The sequence below is a fragment of the Bufo gargarizans genome, chromosome 7 (assembly GCF_014858855.1).
Source record: "Bufo gargarizans isolate SCDJY-AF-19 chromosome 7, ASM1485885v1, whole genome shotgun sequence".
Lineage (NCBI taxonomy): Eukaryota > Metazoa > Chordata > Amphibia > Anura > Bufonidae > Bufo > Bufo gargarizans.
This window is the reverse complement of record NC_058086.1, coordinates 2,746,850-2,771,184: the sequence shown is the minus strand read 5'-3', so window position 1 is coordinate 2,771,184 and position 24,335 is coordinate 2,746,850. Positions and strand designations below refer to the sequence as shown.

Below are 24,335 nucleotides of genomic sequence, written 5' to 3'. Positions count from 1 at the left end.
AGCAGCACTTGGTGGTGGACGGACCCCGGGGAATCTGGGCTCCTGCAGCCCCCCAGCGCTCCCTTCTCGATATAGGTGCGGGTCTCAGCGGTGGGACCCACACCTATCAGATAATGGGGGCATATCCCTAGCGATATGCCCCCATTGTCTGAGATTGAAATACCCCTTTAAGGAGTGGCCATTAATATCCTGTGCCCAGAGAACCCCTTTAACCTTTGATACAGTAATGCAATCATTTAATGCATCTTCTTGTACTTGTCTAATGGTTAAAATTTTCCAATAAAATGCCATTTAAAAAAAATCATACGGTGAACAATTTAAAATATAAAACTGAAAAATCTATAGCAGAATTGCTGTTTTTCTGGTCCTCAGGCGACTATATTCTGGACACGCGGTGACCTCCCTGTCACACAAGGACACACATGGTCACCTTCATATGGAAACCACTCGCTATCCTTGCGCCCTCGTGTGGACGGTCACTATTATAAATAGACTGATCAGGGTAGTGTCTAAACTCCAGGCAGGCGCCCATTACTAGCTGCTACCGAGCTGACAGGCACCGTCCCAGTCCCCGCCCATGTCCCGCCCACTTCATTGTCCATAAAAGCCTCTGACGTGACGTCACGTTCAGGTGACCTCATCTTTGTCAGTGAACAAAATGGCGTCCTACTGCCTCCTAGCTGGCCGGTTACAGGTGAGCGGCCGTATGGTTTGGGGTGACTGAGCTGCGCTGCTGGGAGTTGTAGTTCGCCAGCGGGGGCATGATCTGCGTTATCTGTGCCGTGCTGCGTGGTGCAGCGGCGTTGACGTGGCGGCCATGAGGCGCCGGTGTTCTGCTTGTAGGTGACCCTGGCCTGTCTCCATGGTAACGGGCATCCGTCCCGCTGTTGCGGCTGTGTGGTGCGGTCATTTGCTCCCTGAAATGCGTTTAGTGGGAGCGGTTTTCTAGTTACTGCGGCCTTCAAGGTGACCCCAAGGTGACCGCAGCGGTACTGTTGGGGCTGCTGTGTGGAGGCCCAGGTAGAGAGGGGCCCCTGCAGGGGGAAGCCCTAGGAGAGAGGGGCCCCTGCAGGGGGAAGCCCTAGGGGAGAGGGGCCCCTGCAGGGGGAAGCCCTAGGGAGAGGGGCCCCTGCAGGGGGAAGCCCTAGGGGAGAGGGGCCCCTGCAGGGGGAAGCCCTAGGGGAGAGGGGCCCCTGCAGGGGGAAGCCCTAGGGGAGAGGGGCCCCTGCAGGGGGAAGCCCTAGGGCAGAGGGGCCCCTGCAGGGGGAAGCCCTAGGGGCAGAGGGGCCCCTGCAGGGGGAAGCCCTAGGGCAGAGGGGCCCCTGCAGGGGGAAGCCCTAGGGCAGAGGGGCCCCTGCAGGGGGAAGCCCTAGGGCAGAGGGGCCCCTGCAGGGGGAAGCCCTAGGGCAGAGGGGCCCCTGCAGGGGGAAGCCCTAGGGCAGAGGGGCCCCTGCAGGGGGAAGCCCTAGGGGAGAGGGGCCCCTGCAGGGGGAAGCCCTAGGGGAGAGGGCCACACCTGTCCTGCCGCAGGCACCAGCTTCTTCTATATACATGGCTGTGTTCGTACAGATACAACGCTGGTCAGAGTGAGTTTCTTTTTTAATCCATGTGTGTGAACCCATCCCTTCCCAGAGCGTCTCCCAACTCCATGGAAACGTGCGAAGTGTTGCACCTCGCCTTGTGTTGCTGGGCAGCAGGGTGGCTCAGTGGTTAGCACTGGAGAATCTGACCCATGGAGCTTGTATGTTCTCCCCGTGTTTGGGTGGGTTTTCTCTGTTCTTCTGTTTTCTCCCACATTCCAAAAATATACATATAGGCAAAATGGTTGGTTGAGCGCCTGTATGGCAGCCATTGACTTCCCGTTCTCTCGGCCACACAACTATTCCTGTGAGAAAAGTGCATTACAAATGGTTGTCACTGACCTGGCCTGGAAAACCCTCCAGAGTCTCCGTCCTCGCCGTGGTTGTGTGGGGTCTCGGTGGGCTTTTCACATTACAATGTTTTTGTCCCCCCACAGCGCGTCAATAAACATCCTTTAACCTCGGTGGGGTCTCCTAATCTTCTATAATCTCTTGAGGAATTCCCATCAGAAAATGTCAATTGTTTAAACTTTATAGAGGACCTTTCACTAGAATAAAACATCTAAACTAACTCTACAGACATGTAGAGCGGCGCCCAGGGACCCCCCTGCACTTACTGTTATACCTGGGCGCCGCTCCATTCTCCCGGTATAGCCTCCGGTATCTTCATAGTTAGGCTCCACCCAGGGGAACTTGACGGCGTCTCATTCTCCCAGGCTGTAGCGCTGGCCAATCGCAGCCAGCACTTATAACAGTAAGTGCAGGGGGGTCCCTGGGCGCCGCTCCCCATGTCTGTATAGTTAGTTTAGATTTTTTATTCTAGTGAAAGGTCCTCTTTAAACAATTTGTTAAATGTATTCTGGTCTATCTACCATTCACAGTAGATGATGGACTAAGTGACTTCTACAGAGGTCAGAGCATGTCTAGGACGTTTTCCTCCTGGAGTAAAGGAGTCCTCCCCTGACACTAGTTTCCAATGTGGCTTCTGTAAAGCAGATCTCTCACTGCTGTTATCAGAGCAGCCCCCATAATCATGTACAATAACACAATTTTAAAGGGGGGTTTTCCGTGACCCAGCATTTCCACAAAGCCACTTTACATGGCTATTCCGGGTGTGACGAGTTATCCGCTATCCACAGCATCGGTGGGGAATTCTACCGCTGGGACAATCGCGAGAATGGAGACTCCGTACCCTTCAGGGACCACCTACAGTCAGGTCCATACATTTTGGGATAGACACAAGTCTAACATTTTTGCCTCCATACACCACCACAATGGATTTGAAATTAAACGAACAAGATGTGCTTTACCTGCAGACTGTCAGCTTTAATTTTGAGGTAATTACATCAAAATCAGGTGAACGGTGCAGGAATTACAAACAGTTTGCATATGTGCCTCCCACTTGTGAAGGGACCAAAAGTAAGGGGACATAATCATAAATCAAACTTTCACTTTTTAATCTTTGGTTGCAAATCCTTTGCAGTCAATTACAGCTTGAAATCTGGAACGCATAGACATCATCAGACGCTGGGTTTCATCCCTGGTGATGCTTTTGTCAGCAGTCACCATCAATAAATACAAGAGAACCAGTTCCATTGGCAGCCATACATGTCCACGCCATGACACTACCACCACCATGCTTCACTGATGAGGTGGTATGCTTAGGATCATAAGCAGTTCCTTTCCTTCTCCATACTCTTCTCTTCCCATCACTTTGGTACACGTTTTTCTGTTGTTCCAGAACTGTGAAGGCTTTTTTAGATGTTGTTTGGCAAACTCTAATCTGGCCTTCCATGGTTTACATCTTGTGGTGAACCCTCTGTATTCACTCTGGTGAAGTCTTCTCTTGATTGTTGACTTTGACACGCATATAACTACCTCCTGGAGAGTGTTCTTGATCTGGCCAACTGTTGTGAAGGGTGTTTTCTTCACCAGGGAAAGAATTCTTCAGTCATCCACCACAGTTGTTTTCCGTGGTCTTCCGGACCGTTTGGTGTTGCTGAGTTCATCGGTGCGTTCCTTCTTTTTAAGAATGTTCCAAAAAGTTGTGTTGGCCACGCCTAATGTCTTTGCGATCTCTCTGATGGGTTTGTTGTGTTTTTTCAGCCTAATGATGGCTTGCTTCACTGATAGTGACAGCTCTTTGGATCTCATCTTGAGAGTTGACAGCAACAGATTCCAAATGCAAATAGCACACTGGAAATGAACTCTGGACCTTTTATCTGCTCATTATAATTGGGATAATGAGTGAATCACACACCTGGCCGTGGAGCAGCTGAGAAGCCAATTGTCCCATTACTTTTGGTCCCTTAACAAGTGGGAGGCATATATACAAACTGTTGTAATTCCTACACCTTTCACCTGATTTGGATGTAAATACCCTCAAATTAAAGCTGACAGTCTGCAGTTACAGCACATCTTGCTTGTTTCATTTCAAATGCATTGTGGTGTATAGAGCCAAAATTGTTAGAATTGTCGATGTCCCAATATTTATGGCCCTGACTAGGGATCAACCGATTATCGGTTTTACCGATATTGAGTATTTTGACTGTTATCGGTATTTATTTTGACGATATTCCGATAACGTATTGGGAGTACAGATCGCGCTGCTCTCAGCGCTCTGTGTTCCCTCAGCAGCACAGGGGAGAAGGAAGCAGTGTCTCCCTCCCCCTGTGCTGCTGCTGCGGGAGCGGCAGAAACACATAGCCGGCTCCCGACCACCTATGAGCGGTAGCTGCGATCCTCGGTTAACCCCTCAGGTGCCGCGGATCGCAGCTACCGCTCATAGGAGGTCGGGAGCCGGCTATGTCATTCTGCAGCTCCTGCCTCCTGTATATGAATAAATGAGAGATTTAACTTCATTGGTGGCGCAGTGCGCCCCCCCCCCAGTATTAATCATTGGTGGCAGTGGTCACAGGGTCCCCTCTCCCTCCTCTTCCGATCAGAGCCCCAGCAGTGTAATCCTGGGGCTCCGATCGGTTACCATGGCAGCCAGGACGCTATTGAAGCCCTGGCTGCCAGGGTAAGCTCCATGCTGCTGTGTGCACAAAGCACCGAGCAGCAGGGACAGTGTGAGCTCCTATTCACCCTGATGGAGATCTATCAGGGTGAATAGGACAAGGCTTCTAGTCCTTAAGGGGGCTAAAAGTTAGAAAAGAAAAAAAAAATAATAATAATAATAGTATAAATGAAAAAAAGATTTACAATAAACATTAATTTTCAGCAGATTTGTGTAGGAATTATTATTATTTTTTCAAATGGAATGGGTCCACGATCCTTCCGTTCCGCAAAAAGATGGCGCAAGTTATTTTTATGGTGCGGAGGAACGGAACCCCAGAAAGCACTCCGTAGTGCTTCCGTTCCGCATCTCTGGATTTGCGGACCCATTGAAGTGAATGGGTCCGCATCCGTGATGCGGAATGCACACAGAATGGTGACCATGTATTGCGGATCCCTTCGTGTGAATGAGCCCTAAAGCTACCTTTAACTACGGATATAACTCTGGTATATTCCTTGTAAATCCCTTCCTGGTCAGTGAAAGAAATTGGATAAATCTGTTAGTGCTTCAGGAGTTTGATGAAATTCTATAATAAATTGTCCTATATTTATTTATTGCATTCTAACTTCTTTTTTTTTTTCTTCCCTTTTGACTTCAAGCAAGCCTTGGGCCATGGAGCACGCAAATATCACATTTCAGCCGTCCCTGTGCCAGCGGGCCAAAGTGGCGATGAGCCACTTTGAGACCAATGAATATATTAACTATGAAAAAATTGAAAAAAATATTGACATTGTTCACAAGCGGTAAGTGCATAGGATAATGGTGGCTTAATCTCTACGTCTTGTGTAGACTATTTTTTTTATTTTACAACTTTGATTAGTGTCTGATTTCTCTTTTTAAAGGGAACCTGTTGCCGGGATTGTGTATAGAGCTGAGGACATGGGTTGCTAGATGGCCGCTAGCACATCCGCAATATCCAGTCCCCATAGCTCTGTGTGCTTTTATTGTGTTAAACATATGCAAATTAACCTGTCCCTGACTCATCTCGCATACCGGACTCGTCTCAGGTTAATTTGCATATGTATCAAATCAGTTTTTTTACACAATAAAAGCACACAGAGCTATGGGGACTTGGTATTGCGGATGTGCTAATGGCCATCTAGCAACCCATGTCCTCAGCTCTATACACAAAATCCCAGGTTCCCTTTAAGTATTCACTGTTCCTTCTATTCTTTAAGTTTGGATCGACCCCTTACCTTATCTGAGAAGATTGTATATGGCCATCTTGATGACCCAGTGAAGCAGGACATAGTGCGTGGAAAGACTTACCTTCGACTCAGACCAGACAGGGTGGCTATGCAGGATGCCACAGCCCAGATGGCCATGCTTCAGTTTATTAGTAGTGGGTTGCCCCGAGTGGCTGTGCCTTCAACCATCCACTGTGACCACTTGATTGAAGCCCAGCTTGGTGGCGATAAGGATCTTAAAAGGGCAAAGGTATATGCATTGGAGTACAAATCGCCTTAAACGTTCCATACTTTGTACCTGGCTGTATTTGTATTTTTGTATTAGAGTATTCCCACCTCAGACATTGGTGGTGTATCACTAGGGAATGTCACCATTTAAGTGTGGGCCCCAGCTCTGGGATTTACTCCTGTCTCCAGCATGTGCCGCCCCCCCCCCCCCCCCCCCCCCAAAGTGCCCACACTGCACAAGCGTGGCCACCCTCCATTCATGGCTATGGGAGTTCTGAAAATAGCTTAGTACTGGCTTGGCAATTTCCAGCAGTCCTGTAGTGGTGAATGGAGAGGTGGCTGTGCATGTGCTTTCACTTCGGGGGAAGCATTCTGGAGATGGGAGTGGGTCTCAGATGTGGGAAGCCCTCTTGTCATTGGTGGCATGACAGTGATATATGCTAATACCCTTGCACTCTTTTTAAAACATGTTTTCCACCTTCTAGGATATCAACCAGGAAGTGTATAATTTTCTTGCAACTGCTGCAGCAAAATACGGTGTTGGTTTTTGGAAACCAGGGTCAGGCATCATCCATCAGGTGAGACCTAGTGCACACTGGTGCAGATTTATGAAACTGTTATGCACTTTTTTTTTTTCCTTTTTAAAAGCAGGGCAGGAGGCAGAGAATTAAGGCCTTTTTATATTGGCCAACTCCAAGTTATTATTAGGAGCAAACAGTTTCTTCCTGATAATTGCTTTCTCTTCAGAGGAGGTGAGTTGCAATTGCATGCAGCAGTCATCTCTGTATAGGGATGAACAATCACTGTTTACACAGAACGGTCTACTGCCCATATAATAACTGCTTGTTCATTAGGTGATGGGTGGCACCTTTACACAGGGCAATTATCAGGAAGGAGTGTTCGTAGGAATGCACCATCCCGATTAATGCCCCAGTCATTGACCTCTGTAAAGGGGTATTTAGAAGGTACAAAGGAGCTGTTGGGCGTGCTATTAGCAGGGGGTAGGAGGCTGAGCAGCCAGTGATTAAGCCGCTGGTGTGGTCACTGAGGAACAAACAGAAGGCATTGTGGGGCTTGTAGTTAACAGCCTCTGTTGCCTTCATGTGTGCTGCATACTTATTTCTCCCACAATCTCCGCACAAAAGGGCAAGAAGGAATCAAAAAAATTGCAAGAAATAAAAGGGCATCTGCTAAATTGAAGCTCTAAACCTTTCCTGCGATCGTTCCATCATCGTTGGGGGATTGTAGGAGAAAAACGTGTAGGGGGACAACCCCTTTAAGGAATCTCAGTCATGTATTAATAGAACATACTTCAAAAAGCTCAGTCATGAGGATATTGCCACAGTCAAGTTTTTTTTATGCAGTTTTTGAAGACCTAATCAGGTTTGGGTCATTATTAAGTATTAAGGGTAGATAATGTTATTATTATTTTTTTATTTCATTCCTGATTTAGGCCCCTTTCACACAAGCGAATTTCCCATGCGTGTGCAATTCGTGACGTGAACACATTGCACCCGCACTGAATCCTGACCCATTCATTTCAGTTAGTCTGTGTACATGAGCTTTTTTTCACACAGCATGTTCTATATTCTGCGTTTTTCATGCAGCCCTGGCCCCATAGAAGTGAATGGGGCTTCAGTGATAAACGCATTGCATCCGGATGCAATGCGTTTTTCGCTGATGGTTGCTAGATGTTTGTAAACCTTAATTATTATTTTTTTTATCACGCACATGAAAAATATCAAAATGCATTGCACCTGTGCAGAAAAAAAAACTAAACGCAATTGCAGACAAAACTGGCTGAACCTGCTTGCAAAATGGTGCAAGTTTCACTGAAGGCACTGTGAACGCATCTGGACCTAGTCTGTTACGCTCGTGTAAAAAACCTTAGGCTTCCAAAACTGCAAGAAATTGTAACCTTATAGTGAACCTGAATGATAGATGGACTTCAAAGCCTTGGGCTCTGTTCACATTTGCATTGGTTCTTTTCAATCGTATTTCTATTTTCTTATGACCAAAAATAGTGCAGCAATCACCGTGTTAAGATAGTCAAGTTTTGTCTGGCTTTGCGTAGTGCACAGTTGTATCCTATAATGTGTGTACTTTTTTTTTTTTTTTTTTTTTTCTTCTACCAATTTAGATTATCCTAGAAAACTACGCATATCCTGGAGTGCTCCTTATCGGTACAGACTCTCACACCCCTAATGGTGGAGGTTTAGGTGGGATCTGCATCGGTGTAGGTGGTGCTGATGCTGTAGATGTTATGGCTGGGATTCCTTGGGAGCTCAAATGTCCAAAGGTGAGTGACTTGCTTTTTAGTGTTGTAAAATGATTTTCATACTAGCAACTAGGGATCGACCAATTATCGGTTTTACTGACATTATCGGCCGATATTGAGGATTTTGATCGGCATCTATTTTGCCGATATTCCGATAGCATATGGGGAACACAGATCGTGCTGCTGTCAGCGCTCTCCGTGTTCCCCTTAGCAGCACAGAGGAGAAGGAAGCAGCGTCTCCTCCCCCTGTGCTGCTGCCGCCAATGAAAGGACAGGGGACAAGAGAAGGGGAGGGGCTGTGGCCACTGCGCCACCAATGAAGATTAATCTCTCATTTATTCATATAAAGGAGGCGGGAGCTGGCTGCAGAATCACATAGCCGGCTCCCGACCTCTGAGCAATAGCTGCGATCTGCGGTAGTTAACCCCTCTGGTGCTGCGGATCGCAGCTACTGCTCATAGAGGTCGGGAGCCGGCTATGTGATTCTGAAGCTCCCGCCTCCTGTATATGAATAAATGAGAGATTAATCTTCATTGGAGGTGCAGTGCACCCCCCCCCCCCAGTATTAAGCATTGGTGGCACAGTGCACCCCCCACCCTAGTATTAAATACATTGGTGGCGCAGTGTGCCCCTCCACAGGATCCCCTCTCCCCTGCTCCTCCGATCGGAGCCCCAGCAATGTAATGCTGGGGCTCCGATCGGTTACCATGGCAGCCAGGACGCTGTTGAAGCCCTGTCTGCTATGGTAAGCTTCATGCTGCTGTGTGCACAAAGCACAGAGCAGCAGGGACAGTGTGAGCTCCTATTCACCCTGATAGATCTCTATCAGGGTGAATAGGACAAGGGTTCTAGTCCCTAAGGGATCAGTCTTCAAATGCTCTCAGTTCGCTTGCGTTTTTCCGGATCTGGCGTGTAATTCCGGCAAGTGGAGTACATGCCGAATCCGGACAACGCAAGTGTGAAAGAGGCCTTATAAAGGATAGTCCCGTTATACATCACTGCGTGGGGTGAGGTTCCCGCACCGCCAACACTTAAAACACAAATAAACTCCTGCCTGTCTAGGCGCTACCTAAACAAAATACATCCCTACCTCACTCATAGAGCTCAGTTCACACATGGACATTATATGCGGCTTTCCTCAGCCAACATCAACACTGCAGCCTCAAGGCTGTGGCAACTCCAGTACCTTTTGGGGGGAGTGTGGCCCAGTAGTCCTCCAGACGCTGGGCATGCAACCCTCGTTCTCTAGGTGTCGCTAGGTCCTCCAAACCTCAGGCTATTCAAAGCCTTGTGGGCCCCCCCAGTCCTCCTGCCTGAGACACACACAGAGCCTCTGCTTCACAAAACAGTCTTGCTCTCACTCCTCAGACTGACCTACTCTGAGGCGCTTTATGCAAGCCTGATTGCAGCAGGCCTCACCTGCGATCACCTCAGGTAGAAAGGAAAACCCATACTGGAAGGGTGTGGACTGGGAACTCCCTCCACCAAGCCTAGCCACCAGTCCAAGTAAAATCCAGCCTAGAAAATGTATACAGAAATGTGTCAGCAAACTATGCTTTGCTGGGACTACTACCACTCTCTGGATTTTATTTGTCTCACCCATCTGAGGTACCTGAAGTGGGACAACACACCTTCCAGCACTGTTAACATTACCACAATGGGTAATACATGGAGCTATTTAAACAGACATGTCATGATCGGTGAAAGGTCCTCTGTAAATGGAAGCCATACAGGCGAGGGTATTCGGAGGGATGTGAACTTCAGCGGTTTCCAGACTTGCTGACTTCACTTTCACAATGTTTATTGGCAGACTTCACCAATTATTTGACCGCTTAATACACTTTATATCAACTTGTTTTTAACCCATTAGGTTTAGAATGGTCAGAGCCCAGCTGTTGGTTGTGTGGGTTCTAGATAGAACATTAGCCTTTCATGCAGCACTGAACATGAAGAAAACATACTTTTTTTTTTTTCAGGTTATCGGTGTAAAACTGACCGGTAGGCTGTCTGGCTGGACTTCCCCAAAAGATGTCATCCTAAAAGTAGCTGGTATCTTGACTGTGAAGGGTGGTACTGGAGCCATTGTAGAATATCATGGACCTGGGGTGGACTCCATTTCATGTACTGGAATGGCCACAATCTGTAATATGGGAGCTGAAATTGGAGCAACAACATCTGTATTTCCATATAATCATCGCATGAAAAAGTATTTGGAAAAAACTGGGCGTTCAGGTGTGTGCATGTTTGTGTGTTTTTTTTTTTTTTTTTTTTTTTTCCCTCTTTAATTTTCTTTTATAATGTATCACGGTACAGCATGGCATATTAAGTATTGTAGGAGCAGAAATCAGTGGTGTAGCTGTACATATTTAATACAGTAAAGCATAAATGACTTGACGGCTACTCCAGTCTACCTGTTGTGCTCCTCTGAGGTTGAACATAGATGTGAGTACTTCAGAGGCAAAATAGAGTGTAGGGTATCATTCCATCACAAACCAGCCCAGAGGCAGAGTTGTAGTGTTGGGTACAGTGTCTGCCAGAGTAGGATGGGCTTGGACAGCCGTATATATTAAGTCTTGGTAGTAGTGCTAGTTCAACATAAGCCAGGACAGCCAGGAACATGCTACAATCATCTGGAAACAGGGAATCCTCCAGCTGTTGCAAAATTACAACTCCCAGCATGCATGGACAGCTACAGCTATTAGGACATGCTGGGGGCTGTAGTTTTGCAACAGCTGGAAGGCCACAGGTTGAGCATCTCTGATCTAGAAGATCACCAATATCTGGCAACAAGCAGCCTTTTGTAATGATTAAAGCAGTGAGGGATATATGCCAGACACTGGTATCCTGGTGGTACTTGTCCTAGTAGTTAACAGCAGGGAAAATGGCACTGGGAGTAGCGCACCTCCAGGCGGGAATGAATAGTAAGCCAGCGTGAAGGCTAGTTAGAAGCAGTTTATGTAGTGATTAAAGCGGGGTTTTCCCTTTTTGGTGCTTTTGGCTACACCTTTCTATATGAGTAGCAGTAATTGAAGTTGGGGTGGTGGCGGTTGTTTCAAACACCTTGGAAATTAAAGCTGTTTTTGCATTATCCTATATTAAAGGGAACCTGCGTGTAGCCAGCAGTGTGTTTCTGATGATGCTTTTTTCTTCCTGAAGGCAGATGCAGCAAAAGTATTAAACGTTATTTTATTTTTTTTCCCCTTCCGGCGCGCTTCTCTAGTCATGCTTTAAGTCGAGGGGACAGCGGCCTCCTTGCTTCAAGTCACGGTAACCGTGCCCCCTTCCCTGCCCCTTCGCTGAGACTGACGGCGCTTATGCAGAGAGTTTGGCAAAGTCAGCCAAACTGCCGGCTGTCAGTCACAGGGAAAGGGCAGGGAAGGGGGCACGGTTACGTGACTTGAAGCAAGGAGGCGCTGTCCCCTCGACTTTAAGCTTGTGTGGAGAAGTGCGCCGGCAGGGAATAAAAACGTTTTCTGAGCTTTAGCCGCATCAGCCTTCAGGAAGAAAATTATCGTCGGAAACGCTGCTGGCTACACGCAGGTACTGCTGGCGGCTTTAATGAAGGTTCAATAAAATGCTTAATTGTTCTGCAGTAGTGAACTCTCCAGTGTGACGTTAATAGATGCATATGGTGTCAGCCTGAATATCTAGCATGACATCAAGTTGTACCTCACCTTTGAAGGTTAATTCAGAATAAAAGGTCAAAGTACACTGCAAATATTGGGAGGTTTCCAACCCTCTGCCTGTCACCCTGCCAGCATCCTTTGTCATATGGGTGGATGCAGTTGTGGAAGAGGCAGTGATACGGTATGGGATTCCAGTCAATAGTCATAGTACAGCGGTATTGCTACAGTATAGTGGTTATTTCTATTGAATGTGTTTTGATTGCAACATTTTTAATGTTTGCTCAGCAAGGTATAATTTTGTCCACGTTTCAATTTTTTGGTGTTTTAGAAATTGCATCTCTGGCAGAAGAGTTCAAGTCCAATTTGGTACCAGATGCGGGTGCTGAATATGATCAACTGATTGAAATTAATTTGGATGAGGTGGGCATTTTCTGAAAAAAAAATATTACGTTTTTAACAGACAGTGTGTTAAAGAAACACTAGAAAAATGCATTATACTTATTCTAAGGCCTCATGCACACGACCACTGTGTGGGTCTGTACCTGAGCCGCAGTATTTGCGGCTTGGATGCGGACCCGTTCACTTCAGTGGGGCCGCAAAAGATGCGGACAGCACTCCGTGTGCTGCCCCCATCCGTTGCTCCGTTCCGTTGCCCACAAAAAAATATAACCTGCCCTATTGTCTGTTTCGCTGACAAGAATAGGCAGTTATCTTAATGGCTGTCCAGGCCGTTCCGCAAATTGCGGATTGCAAAACACACAAAGGTTGTGTGCATGTAGTTTAAAGGGGTTCGCCAGGCTTTTTTATAAATTATTTTTGCTAACCTATGGAAGAAAGGTCATTAGGTTAGTACTTACCTGCTCCACTTGTGCCGCCGTCCCCCTGCCCTCACGCAGGCTGCAGACTCCTCCACCCCGGTCCTTTCTGGGGAGATGCAGTTTGTCAGAAGCAAAGGAATGTTACTATGCCTGTAAGGGTCCTACTAGAAGGGCAGATATATTTACAGCAGGCATCTCAAACTGCAGCCCTCCAGCTGTTTCAAAACTACAACTCCCACAATGCCCTGCTGTAGGCTGATACATGTAGGCTGTCCGGGCATGCTGGGAGTTGTAGTTTTGCAACAGCTGGAGGGCCGCAGTTTGAGATCCCCGATTTACAGTATGAGTAGCGAGTTATGCTTTGAGTTGTTTGCGTTCAAAAGACTGTCAATTACACAAGTCACTATTTTTGGCGTTTGCTTGTTATTACTATTGTAGTATTGAGTATTTCCACTGCTAATGACTTGCAGATTCCTGATTAGACGAGGGGATGTGGTGGTGACTGGTCTGTCAGGCAGGTTTGTCTGATCCACTAAAAATGAACAATTTATCGCTCATTTGATTGCTGCACACTATTACACAACTATAATTTCTCAAATTTGAGAGATTATAGGAAGATTCAAACAAGGACTCCTAATAGGCTCTTAATGTTTGAATAAATAACTAGCCAACAGTGTTTTCAGGAATCAGATTTTTATCTGAGTTAGTGGGCGCTTTTTGCAGCTTTGTTTTGTACAATTTCTTAATTATTTTTTTTTTAAACCATGTTGCTTTTTAGGCATGTATGTAGTAAATGGTCTTTTTGTGTCTGTAGCTAAAACCATACATCAATGGACCGTTTACCCCTGACTTGGCAAACCCTGTATCTGAGGTGGGAACTATTGCCGAACAGAAGGGATGGCCTTTGGATATCAGAGTTGGTAGGTTGTTTGGGAGAAGATTGAGAGAAATTCATTATTGCTTGCTCATGTGTAACTTAAACTTCTGTGATCTTGCCAGGTCTCATTGGCAGCTGTACAAATTCCAGCTATGAGGATATGGGCCGTGCCGCTGCTGTAGCAAAACAAGCTTTAGCGCACGGCCTGAAATGCAAATCTCTTTTTACGATAACGCCAGGTTCAGAACAAATCCGAGCCACTATTGAGCGAGATGGTTATGTAAGTACTGGGTCGTCTTTTTGCTGACTGCAGAATATTTGTTTGATGTTATTGCTGTAATAAATGTATTTATCTCTTGGCTTTCAATCTGTTGTTGCTCTTACTGTGTATGTGGTTATACTGGAATTCAATGCAGTTCTTCTATTTTCCTATTGATTGCAAAGAAAACAAAAAACTAAAAAAGTTAACCCGGATTTGCTAATATTGCTGCTGCAAAAATCGTCTAAAAAAGTGGTTTTTGCACGTCTAGGGATTCTAGTTGTACTAGACAATTATATATATATATATATATTTTCTGCAAAAAAAAATAAAAAATTAAATTCATCAGTCGTGTAAATCTACCCTTAGTTTAAAACATTAGGATTAGTAAATCTGAGCCATTGTATTAGGAAAAGCGACTGAGATAAATCTGTTATTAAGAATGTCATTATGTTACATCCAAATGTAATAAACAAACGAAATCCCTTTAACCGCCTAACGCAGATCTGCGGTCCGGAGGCGGCAGCTCTGCGCTCAGCGACGCATATACGTGTCCTCTCGCGAGAGCCGTGATTTCCTGTGAACGCGCGCACACAGGATCGGAATGTAAGAGACAGGATCTCCAGCCTGCAAGCGGCGATCGTTCGCTGGCAGGCTGGAGATGCGATTTATTTTAATTTTTTAACCCCTAACAGGTATATTAGACGCTGTTTTGATAACAGCGTCTAATATACCTGCTACCTGGTCCTCTGGTGGTCCCTTTTGCTTGGATCGACCACCCACTGACACAGGTCGCTGTGTAAAGTACCACAAAATACCACTACACTACACTACACCCCCCTGTCTTTTATGAACCCCTGATCACCCCCCTGTCATTGATCACCCCCCTGTAAGGCTCCATTCAGACGTCCGTATGATTTTTACGGATACATGGATTGGATCCGCAAAACACATACAAACGTCTGAATGGAGCCTGACAGGGGGGTGATAAAAGACAGGGGGGTGATCAGGGAATCTATATGGGTGATCACCCCCCTGTCATTGATCACCCCCCCCCCCTGTAAGGCTCCATTCAGACGTCTGTATGTGTTTTGCGGATCCGATCCCTGTATCCGTGGATCCGTAAAAATCATACGGACGTCTGAATGGAGCCTGACAGGGGGGTGATCAGGGAATCTATATGGGTGATCACCCCCTGTCAGGCTCCATTAAGACGTCCTTATGTTTTTTACGGATCCTCGGATACAGGGATCGGATCCGCAAAACACATATGGACGTCTAAATGTAGCCTGACAGGGGGGTGATCAGGGAATCTATATGGGTGATCACCCCCCTGTAAGGCTCCATTTAGACATTTTTTTGGGCACAAGTTAGCGGAAATAGATATTTTATTAAAATTTTATTTTTCTTACAAAGTCTCATATTCCACTAACTTGTGTCAAAAAATAAAATCTCGCATGAACTCGCCATACCCCTCACGGAATCCAAATGCTTAACATTTTTTAGACATTTATATTCCAGACTTCTTCTCACGCTTTCGGGCCCCTAAAATGCCAGGGCAGTATAAATACCCCACATGTGACCCCATTTCGGAAAGAAGACACCCCAAGGTATTCCGTGAGGGGCATATTGAGTCCATGAAAGATTGAAATTTTTGTCCCAAGTTAGCAGAAAGGGAGACTTTGTGAGAAAATACAAAAAAAAAAAAATTTCCGCTAACTTGTGCCCAAAAAATTTTCTATGAACTCGCCATGCCCCTCATTGAATACCTTGGGGTGTCTTCTTTCCAAAATGGGGTCACATGTGGGGTATTTATACTGCCCTGGCATTTTAGGGGCCTGAAAGCGTGAGAAGAAGTCTGGGATCTAAATGTCTAAAAATGTCCTCCTAAAAGGAATTTGGGCCGCTTTGCTCATCTAGGCTGCAAAAAAGTGTCAAACATGTGGTATCGCCGTACTCAGGAGAAGTTGGGGAATGTGTTTTGGGGTGTCATTTTACATATACCCATGCTGGGTGAGATAAATATTTTGGTCAAATGCCAGCTTTGTATAAAAAAATGGGAAAAGTCTTTTGCCAAGATATTTCTCTCATTCAGCATGGGTATATGTAAAATAACACCCCAAAACACATTCCCCAACTTCTCCTGAGTACGGCGATACCACATGTGTGACACTTTTTTTTGCAGCCTAGGTGGGCAAAGGGGCACACATTCCAAAGAGCACCTTTCGGATTTCACAGGTCATTTTTTTTTTTTTTTACACATTTTGATTTCAAACTACTCACCACACATTAGGGCCCCTAGAATGCCAGGGCAGTATAACTACCCCACAAGTGACCCCATTTTGGAAAGAAGACACCCCAAGGTATTCCGTGAGGGGCATGGCGAGTTCCTAGAATTTTTTATTTTTTGTCACAAGTTAGTGGAATATGAGACTTCGTAAGAAAAAAAAAAAAAATATTCATAATTTTCCGCTAACTTGTGACAAGAAATAAAAAGTTCTATGAACTCACTATGCCCATCAGTGAATACCTTAGGGTGTCTACTTTCCGAAATGGGGTCATTTGTGGGGTGTTTGTGCTGTCTGGGCATTGTAGAACCTCAGGAAACATGACAGGTGCTCAAAGTCAGAGCTGCTTCAAAAAGCGGAAATTCACATTTTTGTACCATAGTTTGTAAACGCTATAACTTTTACCCAAAGCTTTTTTTTTTTTTTTTTTTTTTTATCAAAGACATGTAGAGCAATAAATTTAGTGAAAAATTTATATATAGATGTTTTTGGTTTTTTTTTGCAAAATTTTACAACTGAAAGTGAAAAATGACATTTTTTTTTGTGCAAAAAAATCATTAAATTTCCATTAATAACAAAAAAAGTAAAAATGTCAGCAGCAATGAAATACCACCAAATGAAAGCTCTATTAGTGAGAAGAAAAGGAGGTAAAATTAATTTGGGTGGTAAGTTGCATGACCGAGCTATAAACGGTGAAAGTAGTGTAGTGCAGAAGTGTAAAAAGTGGCCTGGTCATGAAGGGGGTTGAAGTGGTTAAATAGGTGTAGTGCGTGATATGTTCCTCTTTGTTGCCAATAGGCTGCCATTCTTCGTGATGTTGGTGGTGTAGTACTTGCAAATGCCTGTGGACCTTGTATCGGACAGTGGGACAGGTATGTTTATTAAATTTTTTTTTTTTTTAACGGATGTACATTTGGAAATTTTGCCATCTTTCTATATACAGTCTAATAATTGATTTGGTAAACTCAATTACAGGAAGGATATTAAGAAGGGAGAGAAGAACACAATTGTCACTTCATATAACAGAAACTTTACTGGAAGGAATGATGCAAATCCTGAGACGCATGCATTTGTTACATCTCCAGAGGTATTTAGTTTATTTAGAGCAACATGCATACTGATCTGAGGGACTACAGGCTGCGCTCAGCTCTGCAGAATATAGTGGCTAAGTTAGCCCCAAGTATTTAAAGCTTCATTTTATTGAATGGCTTGTGAGTAGATTGTCTGACATTTCTGGACATTTCAACTCTTTTCTGGAAACAGAAATTTGTTTTTGTATATATAGGCACACATCACTGGCCATCCCCTTTTTAAATTGCTTTGCAATATAATCTTATTTTAGAGCTGCTTTAGATATATTAAAGTTACATAAATAACCAATGTTCTATTCTATTAGCCTAATAAAAGGGGTTATGCCATGATTGATGGAACTGAGCATGTGCGACCATTCTCTTCCAGCTTAGTAGGTGGATGTGCACTTTACTGTACAAATAACACCAGAGGTCACCATAATAAAAGTAAAGAGTATCTCACAGCTGGAGCATTTTTGTAACAAAGTAAATTACAAAAGTAACTAGTTTTTAACGTTGTATATTAAAATATTGACAATACCCCTTAACTGCTTTATGTTCTGAAGGGTTGCTGTTTTCTAGTAGGTCTCACAAATGCTGATCTGGTATTAATATGTTGGCATAACCTTTATTTTAGTTCTTTTCAATTGTATTTTTCTTTCAGATAGTTACAGCTTTGTCAATTGCTGGAACCTTAAAGTTTGACCCAGAAAAAGACTTTCTCACTGGTGCTGATGGAAAGAAATTCAAACTGGAGGCTCCAGATGCAGATGAACTGCCAAAATCTGTGAGTTTCTTTTTCAATAACTGCACTGTACTTTGCAAATTGAGAAAAATAAAATATAACTTGATATATTCAGAAAATATTTAGAGAAGGCTCACCTCCTAAGCAAAAAATGGAGTGGGTGCACCTGCAACGAAGATTACACCCAATCTTCAAAAGGAATTGTTAATGGAAAAAGTAGTAGGGCACACCTACACTCAAAGCCACACAGGAGAGTGTTGTAGACAGTAAATTTAATTTATTTATACCAAATAAAAAAAATATAGTGACACAAAATATTATTAAACATAAATTGGTATGCTATATAGAATTATAATTGTTCTAAAATAGATGAGATTGCCGGAATCAAATGCAACACTAAAATATAAAATCACATGTACGATCCTAGAGAAAAGGTGTCCTGATGCTCTCAGGTTTTTGTTCCTTTCTATTACTCTGTGTGTCCGTATTATATGATGTGTCCGGTACACCTGATATCCAAGCTGTTGTAATCAGGATTTAGATAACAAAGTTCACAGGTTAGTTTCAATAAAGTCAGAGTGAGGATATATAGTTCGGTCACTCAAGTTTCTTTTGCTGCAAGTTAGCAGTACAACAGATCGCTCTGCCTGTATATAACACTCGTTCGGCACTAGTATTACTTACAGTTCTGTAGGTTTGTGCTGGCTGTGCTGCGGTTAACGTGGCGTCCCACGTGTAGTACGCCTCCAGGCTGTGATGTAACTTCCAGGAGGTAGGTTCAGGGATCTACGGTAATCAATTGTAGAAGTGCCGTCTCAGTGGTTTTGTAGAGTTTAGTTCCTGCACAGGTGCTCAATCAAGCAGGCAGGTCAGATGTCACTGCGGCTGTCGATTTTAGAGTTTTTAAAAATATATATTTTTTTCTACCAAATTTTTAATACCAATCCCACTACTCCTGGTCAACTTGAAGCGCTTTAATGTATACTTAGTCTCATGGGGTTATCCTACCAGACGCGTTTCGGAGTTAACTAGACTCCTTCCTCAGTGGTCCCCCCATGAGACTAAGTATACATTGAAGCGCTTCAAGTCAACCAGGAGTAGTGGGATCGGTATTCAAAATTTGGTAGAAAAAAATCGAAAAACTCTAAAATCGACGGCCGCAGTGACATCTGGCCTGCTTGATTGAGCACCTGTACAGGAACTAAACTCTACAAAACCACTGAGACGGCACTTCTACAATTGATTACCCTAGATCCCTGAACCTACCTCCTGGAAGCGTACTACACGTGGGAAGCCACGTTAACCGCAGCACAGCCGGCACAAACCTACAGAACTAAGTAATACTAGTGCCGAACGAGTGTTATATACAGGCAGAGCGATCTGTTGTACTGCTAACTCACAGCAAAAGAAACTTGAGTGACCGAACTATATATCCTCACTCCGACTTTATTGAAACTACCTTTGTTATCCAAGCTGTTGTGATCAGGATTTAGATATCAGGTGTACCGGACACATCATAGAATACGGACACACATGGACAGTAATAGAAAAACAAAAACCTGAGACCAATAGGACACCTTTTCTCTAGGATCGTACAAGTGATTTTATATTTTAGTGTTGCATTTGATTCCGGCAATCTCATCTATTTTAGAACAATTAAGTCTATATAGCATACCAATTTATGTTTAATAATATTTTATGTGTCACTATTTTTTATTTGGTATAAATTAAATTTTCTGTCTACAACACTCTCCTGTGTGGCTTTGAATGTAGGTGTGCCCTACTACTTTTTCCAATAACTTGATATATGCATTTTAAATGGTTTTCTGAGATTTGCATATTGATGCCTTATCCTCAGGATGGGTCATAAATGTGAGATCAGTGGGGGAACCCTGCCAATCGGCTGTACAAAGAGGCCGTGGTGCTTTGTGGGTGCTTATTCCTCTTTCTAGGCTATGTGATATGACATTCATTGGTCTCATGGCCTAGGCGCAGCTCGGCTGCCATTCAAGTGAACGGGGGATGAGCTGCGATATCAAGCAGAGCCGCTATCAAATGGACAGCACAGTACTTGGTAATCTGCAAGGAGGCTGCAGCTCTGGTAAGCATCATTGCTTCCTGAAACAGCTGATTGGCGGGGCTCCGACTCCTGGCACCTCATCTCATATTGATTTATACCGAGGATGGGTCATCCATATGTAAATCCCGGATAACCCCTTTAAGATGTGTAAATTGCATAATTTTCTACAAAACCCAGTTATCTTATGTACAGAGAATGGGCTGTTCCTATTCTTGCATACTTAACTTTACATTAGTTCTTTTGTTATACCAGAATTTCGATCCAGGTCAAGACACCTACCAGTACCCACCTAAAGATGGAAGTACTGAGCGTGTAGATGTGAGCCCCTCAAGCCAGCGCCTGCAACTTCTGGAGCCTTTTGATAAGTGGGATGGAAAAGATCTTGAAAACATGCAGATTCTCATAAAGGTAAACCATGGCAACCCTTCTGCACTCTAGCGACTAGTCCTTGTTAAAGGGGTTTTCCGATTAAGACAAATGTATTTCCTGCCCACAGGATAAGGCAGGCATCAGCAACCTCTGGCGCTCCATGTGTTCTGAAACTACAACTCCAGAATGCTCAATTCACTTTTATAGGAGTTGTAAGAACAGCCGAGCATGTTTGCATTCTGGCAGTTGTAGTTTCACAGCAGCTTGAGTGCTGAAGGTTACTGATTCCTGGGATGATGGCATAAGTATCTGACTGGTGGGGGACAACATCCATGCTTCTCCCAGAGGTGAAAAGTAGTTTCAGAAATGGCACAGCTTGTTGTGTGCTATGTAATTTCCATTCACGCCTAAGTTGTAGAAGTAGCATAGCACAGTGAGCTCGGTTGTTTCTGTAAATCTGCTGACCTCTTTCAGCCTGAATATGGTAGCCAGCAGGATGGGATCATTATTCTCTAGTGCCAGGACCCACACCAATCAGATCTTTTATGTTGAAGATGTGTGAATAAATGTTCCGTTATGTATGTACCCAAAGTTGCTGTTTAAATTGTGTTGCAAAAAGCAAGTGTGCTTGTGGCAGTGGGGAAAAAAGCTGCATTCAGAAGGCAAAAAATTCCCACTAGAGGGGGGTGTCTGGCCAGTAAAAATAAATAAAAAATATAACGTTTAACTATTAAAATGTCGCTAAAATATAACTTTTATTCTGATAGTTAAAAATTTAAAGAAAAAAGTAGGTATTTTCAACTTAACGTATAAGTAAAACCACACAGTCCAAGGTAAGGTACTCGCTGAGTGTGGTTATATTAACCCCCAAAGATCAAAACCCAGGACTGTGTACATACAAAGGGAGCAGACTAGTAGCTGGAAATCAGGGGGGTGGGAACCTAGCAATGAGCGCTTCCCCAGTATATAACCAGTTACTATTGGTATGGGTCTGCTGCCCTTTGACTGTAAATGACACTAGGCTACCTATGTGTCACTATTTACATTGAAGCTGTCTATCTCTTCAGGATGGACAGCCTGGCTTAACGAGTTTCTTAGGCTGTTGATTATACAGCCAAGTCATCAGGAGCTATTACAGTTAGACAAACACACAAACAGCAAGTGCTGCATGCTCTGGTACATAGCGTGCAGACACGTAGCCTGCGGCACTGGTATTAAATTGTAACTTGTCTTTTTATTTCCTTGTGGTGCTTTAATGACAGGTAAAGGGCAAGTGTACAACAGATCACATTTCTGCAGCTGGACCCTGGTTGAAATTTAGAGGTCACTTGGACAACATTTCTAATAACTTACTGATCGGTGCCATCAACATAGAGAACAACAAGGCCAATAGCGTGAAAAATGCTTTAACTCAGGAATATGGATCAGTCCCTGACACAGGTCGCTACTACAAGGTAACGTTTTTCTTAAATGCAAAAACTGAGTCCTCAGGGTGTTACAGGTTTTAAAGTCCCTTTACTAGTGTACATAAGTGCATTGACTTGAACAGCAAAAAGTCTTATGTGATTGCTTCCAGTGTCAACATGCAGTCGGCACCATTGTGTAGTGTACAGTGCTACAGAAGAAGCCCCATTTTCTCCCCCACTGGGACTTCAGTTAACAACTTTGGAATTAGAGTACTGAAGCCAACTTCGGATACCTGTTTTAAAATGTTTTGTTTAATAATCAAATGGCGAAGTTGTTCACTGAAGCCTTGCCAGACTTTGGTGGTAACTCATTTTGCCTCGCCAGAGCCCATACAATTTAATGCTGTATGGAGACTGATCTCCATACAGCATTAAAATGAAGTTTTGAGTGAAGGGACTTTGTTTTATCATTAAGAAAATGCGTAAAATTTGTTAGTGGGCAAGTGTGACCTGAGCAGAAAGTTTTTTTTTGTTTTTTTTTTTTTTTTACCTCCTAAGGCCTCATGGACATGGCTGCAACTTTTTATTTTTTTGCGGTGGGGAGGCACTGACCAACACAATTGAAGCACTCCATAGTGCTTCCAATCTGTGCTTCCGTTCTGCATCTCCCGCATTCAAGTGAATGGGTCCGCATCCATGATGCGGGGTGCACACGAGCGGACCCGCTGTATGCATGCATAGATTAAAAAAATGTACCGCCAGTGTATACAGAAACAGAGGCCACACAGAATCTGGCTGTCATCTACAAATGTGTTAGATGTATACTGTACACAACAAACTGCTGCCAAGTTAGCAAAATCTCCCCCTTTCCCTTCTTGAAAGACCTCAAGTCAGTCTTGAACTGCTGCTTGGAATGTGTAATGCGGAGCTTGTGTAACTTTCTTTCAAATCTGTTACTGAATTTAAATGGGGCAGTGTTGTAAGCTGCTCCCTACACTATGGTGTCGGATTGCCCTCTCTGTGCTGCTCAGATGAGAAATTCAGGTTCTGTTGTCTGGCAGTAGGAACGTCTTTTCGGTATGTCTACATCTAAGAAGTACACTGGTAATGTTAGTGGCATCTATTTTCTAAATGGTCTTTTGCCTGTTTTAGGCACATGGAATTAGATGGGTTGTAATCGGGGATGAGAACTACGGAGAAGGATCTAGTAGAGAGCATGCAGCCCTGGAACCAAGGCATTTGGGAGGCAGAGCCATCATTACCAAGAGCTTTGCAAGAATTCATGGTGAGATTCAGTAATGTGGAACCCATTTAGTGTGTGTGTGTGTTTTGGCACTAATACTCGACCTATATTTCAGAAACCAACCTAAAGAAGCAGGGACTCCTGCCTCTCACTTTCTCTGACCCAGCTGATTATGATAAGATTCATCCTGAGGACAAGATCACACTTGCAGGGCTTAAGGACTTGGCACCTGGAAAGGTAATGAATTTGGGCATCAATGCCAAGCTCGTCATGCCCCTTCATGTCAATTTTAATAAACTTTCATTTACTGTTGCATGAATGCTAAATGTTTTTAAGTGAGTATATTAAGACTGCTTCTTCTCCCCTATTACAGCCCGTCAAATGTATCATCACACACCAGAATGGTAGCCAAGAGACAATCGTGCTGAACCACACTTTCAATGAAACGCAGCTTGAATGGTTCCAGGCTGGCAGCGCTCTCAACCGCATGAAAGAACTCATGCAGTAGAAGCACTTTGGCCCATCTTTGCCACTAACAGACTGTTCCCAGGGTGATTAACCATGACAACCTGTCAGTCACTGAGAAAGATAGCACTTCAACCGCTTCTTCATCCCATCTGTGTTAAATAAAAATCTTATTGCAGAAGCTGCCACTCTTACAGTCCTTACAAGGTTCCGTCATAATCTTTTTGTATTTATTGGCAGTTTCCGGTTTGATTGTCATGCTGCTGTAATGCTGTCCAGCCTGTGAAAAGGTTAAAATGAATCATGCTGCATTATTAATATATATATTTTATTTCAGAGCAGACTTAATTAATTAAACTCTATGATGGGACTTATTGCATTCAATGGTCAATTTCTTTGTGGCACTGGTATGTGTGGATCATTCTAATGCCACAGAGTTTAGTTAAATGGCTTTTTCAGTATTGCACCCGCCTAAACCAGTGATGTGCTTCGCAGCTTATGATGCCAAGATGCCCATTTTTTTTTTTTCTGCACTGGTACAAAGTGTTCTATGTTTTATAATATGTTCTAAGATACTGTACCTATTGGGTTAATTTACATCTAATCAGTGCCTGCTGTAACAAACTTTCATTTAGGGCTCATGCACACGACCGTTGGATGTTTTGCGGTCCATAAATTGCAGATCTGCAAAACATGGATACTGGCCGTGTGCATTCCATGTTTGGCAGAACGGAACATCTGGCCCCTAATAGAACAGT

At 44.1% G+C, this 24,335-nt stretch overlaps 1 protein-coding gene across 1 annotated transcript; it reads left to right on the top strand.

Annotated features, from left to right (window-relative positions):
• Positions 1 to 643: 643 nt before the first annotated feature.
• ACO2 (aconitase 2) lies at positions 644 to 23,947 on the top strand. The gene is given in 18 exon segments (XM_044301491.1): positions 644 to 694; positions 5,238 to 5,282; positions 5,284 to 5,381; positions 5,817 to 6,075; positions 6,539 to 6,631; positions 8,194 to 8,352; positions 10,308 to 10,563; positions 12,286 to 12,377; positions 13,590 to 13,695; positions 13,775 to 13,932; positions 16,998 to 17,071; positions 17,175 to 17,286; positions 17,934 to 18,056; positions 20,347 to 20,502; positions 21,726 to 21,917; positions 23,022 to 23,154; positions 23,228 to 23,349; positions 23,486 to 23,947. Coding segments are annotated over 18 exon segments (2,349 nt in total). The 5' UTR covers positions 644 to 658; the 3' UTR covers positions 23,621 to 23,947.
• Positions 23,948 to 24,335: the final 388 nt, after the last annotated feature.